The sequence below is a fragment of the Cryptomeria japonica genome, chromosome 1 (assembly GCF_030272615.1).
Source record: "Cryptomeria japonica chromosome 1, Sugi_1.0, whole genome shotgun sequence".
In the NCBI taxonomy this organism is placed as follows: Eukaryota; Viridiplantae; Streptophyta; class Pinopsida; order Cupressales; family Cupressaceae; genus Cryptomeria; species Cryptomeria japonica.
Window position 1 is genome coordinate 621,311,524 of NC_081405.1, and position 2,466 is coordinate 621,313,989.

A 2,466-nucleotide genomic window follows, 5' to 3' on the forward strand; every position below is an offset into this window, starting at 1 on the left:
GATAATAGACATTCTATAAGCTATTGTCTTAAATTTCATTTATTAAATTTTGATTTTTACATTTAGAATTTTTACATGTTAGACATTCAGAATTAATTGATATTTTCTAAATTTAATAAATTGTTTAGTGTGAGATTTAAGACTGATCCTCTATAATAAATCCTCCCATAAATCATCTATTCTATTCAAAAATTGTTGTGCACAATGGCGGTTGTTAGCCTGAACAATCCAATTGTTCATTTAGTAGTGTTAGGCTGGGTCTTCATGGGTTGTATTGGGCTTGGTCTAATGAATATCGATGGAGCTCCGTATGTGCCTGCAATGTTTGTTTTCGGGGACTCGCTAGCAGATACTGGGAACAACAATCTCATTCCAAACTGTAAAGTGCGTGCAGACATCATACCATATGGCATCTCCGCTTTTCCTAAACCAACCGGCCGTTTTTCAGATGGCTACATTACTTTTGATTATATAGGTATGTATTGAAAAATGTTATTGAGACGTTTTCACAAAAAGAATCACAGCTTCATGTTGTATTGGCTTTGATTTTTTATTGCTTTTTCTGAATGATATTTCTTTTATGCTCCAATTCCGCTCTATCCTCAGGAAATATCAAGTTCATTGAGATGATTTGGAAAACTAGAGTTACATGTCTTAATTATTTTTTGAATTTTCAAACTATGATATCTCAATGAATTCTATAAATTGTGTTTTAAACTAATAGAATTTGATACACGTATATGACCACCTAATTTAAACTATATTAAAAAAAATCGAAATTAATATAAATAATTATATGCACGATCTTCTTATTTTCGGTTTCTCATCTAACATATCTAATAAAATAGAGCTGGATTATATGGATCAAATGGAAGAATACTTAAAAACAATTAATTTTATGGTTACTGTGGTTGCAGCTTCCTTTTTAGGGTTGAGTTCCCCCAATCTACTGCTTTCACATCCGACAAGTATTTCAAGTGGAATCAATTTTGCATCTGCAGGGAGTGGATTGCTCGACTCAACTGGAAAACGAAAGGCCTGTTTTATTTGCATTGTATTTCTTTACTAAATTGGAGACCTAAGATCACTGCAATTATAGATAAACACACTACATTCAAATGCAAAGCTTTACGTTAATTCTCTTCTTTATGCAGAATGTTATGCCTTTGAGTCGACAAATACAAAAATTTCAAAACATTTCTAACATGTTGATTAAAGAACAAGGATACGAGAAAGCCAAGTTCCGCATAGCCAACTCTTTGTTTTGTATTTCAATTGGGAGCAATGACATCGCGGAATACATCATACGCATGATTAATGGCGTTACAGACCCTCCAATGGAACAGTTCGCTAGAAAGCTTTTCAAAGCATATGACGAACACTTAGTAGTATGTCTCCTAATACTTTATTTTGTAACGTTTGGCACAAAATATTATAGATTTATGACTACTTTTACTAAGTTTTCGACGAATTAGTAATTCTACTTTAACTACAGTTGTAATCTGTCACTTCTTAGGAGCTTTACAAATCTGGAGCAAGAAAATTCCTTCTTGTAGATGTCCCCGCTCTTGGATGCACTCCTTATGCAAGACAATTCATAGATTTTTTTGCACCACATTCTTGTTTTCCCCCGGCAAACGATTTGAGTATAAAATATAACAGCTGGTTGAGAAAATTAGTGGATCATTTGAATCAAAAGTTAGATGGAGCGTCCATCATTCTTCTTGATTCCTATTCTAAAGTGATGGACATGATATTTCATGCTGAATCATATGGTATAAGTTTATCTATGCTTTTATAATGTCTGAATTGTACTTATCATACTTTTTGCGTGCCTAGATTGGCTCATTTAAATTCAGGGTTTAATATATCGAATATGTGAGATGTAGGGTTTTTGGAGACAAAATTTGCATGCTGTGGGTCTGGAACGTTAAATGTGTCTAAGGATTGCGGAAAGACGACTCCTCCTGATCAATATTGCAAGGATCCAGACACACATTTATTTTGGGATTGGGCTCATCCCACACAAAAAGCTGCTAAGATTTTTGCGGATGCAATATGGAGTGGAAATTCATCCGTTATCCATCCGTTCAATCTCTCTACTCTAGTACTGGCGAGAAAATGATAGGTTATCTTTTTAGTAAATTGCCTTTATTAGGAGAATAGTAGTTGAAAATGGCTGTCATTTGGCAGCTAGCCGTTTAAAAATAAATTATTAGGATGGAGGGATTCTTTGAGGGCTGGGGGTTTGATTGCATATGTTAAAATTTCCATCCTCTTATGTACTAGTTGTTATTATGGTTGGAAAATACCTGCATTTCTAGACCTATTTTTATTTTCTTGAGGGGCAATATTAACAAATCTATATACCATTTCTTTTTTTTATTTAATTGAGACTTACAATAATTGGTCAATAATGTTGTATTATAGATAATAGTTATTTGTTATATATATATATATATAAAA

The 2,466-nt window shown here is 33.0% G+C and overlaps 1 protein-coding gene across 1 annotated transcript; it reads left to right on the forward strand.

The window, feature by feature from the left end:
* Positions 1-204: 204 nt before the first annotated feature.
* LOC131070256 (GDSL esterase/lipase 6-like) lies at positions 205-2,125 on the forward strand. The gene is made up of 5 exons (XM_058005765.1): positions 205-475; positions 918-1,054; positions 1,155-1,388; positions 1,517-1,775; positions 1,890-2,125. The coding sequence occupies exons 1-5, from the start codon at positions 205-207 to the stop codon at positions 2,123-2,125; spliced, it is 1,137 nt and encodes a 378-aa protein (XP_057861748.1).
* The last annotated feature ends 341 nt before the right edge of the window (positions 2,126-2,466 follow it).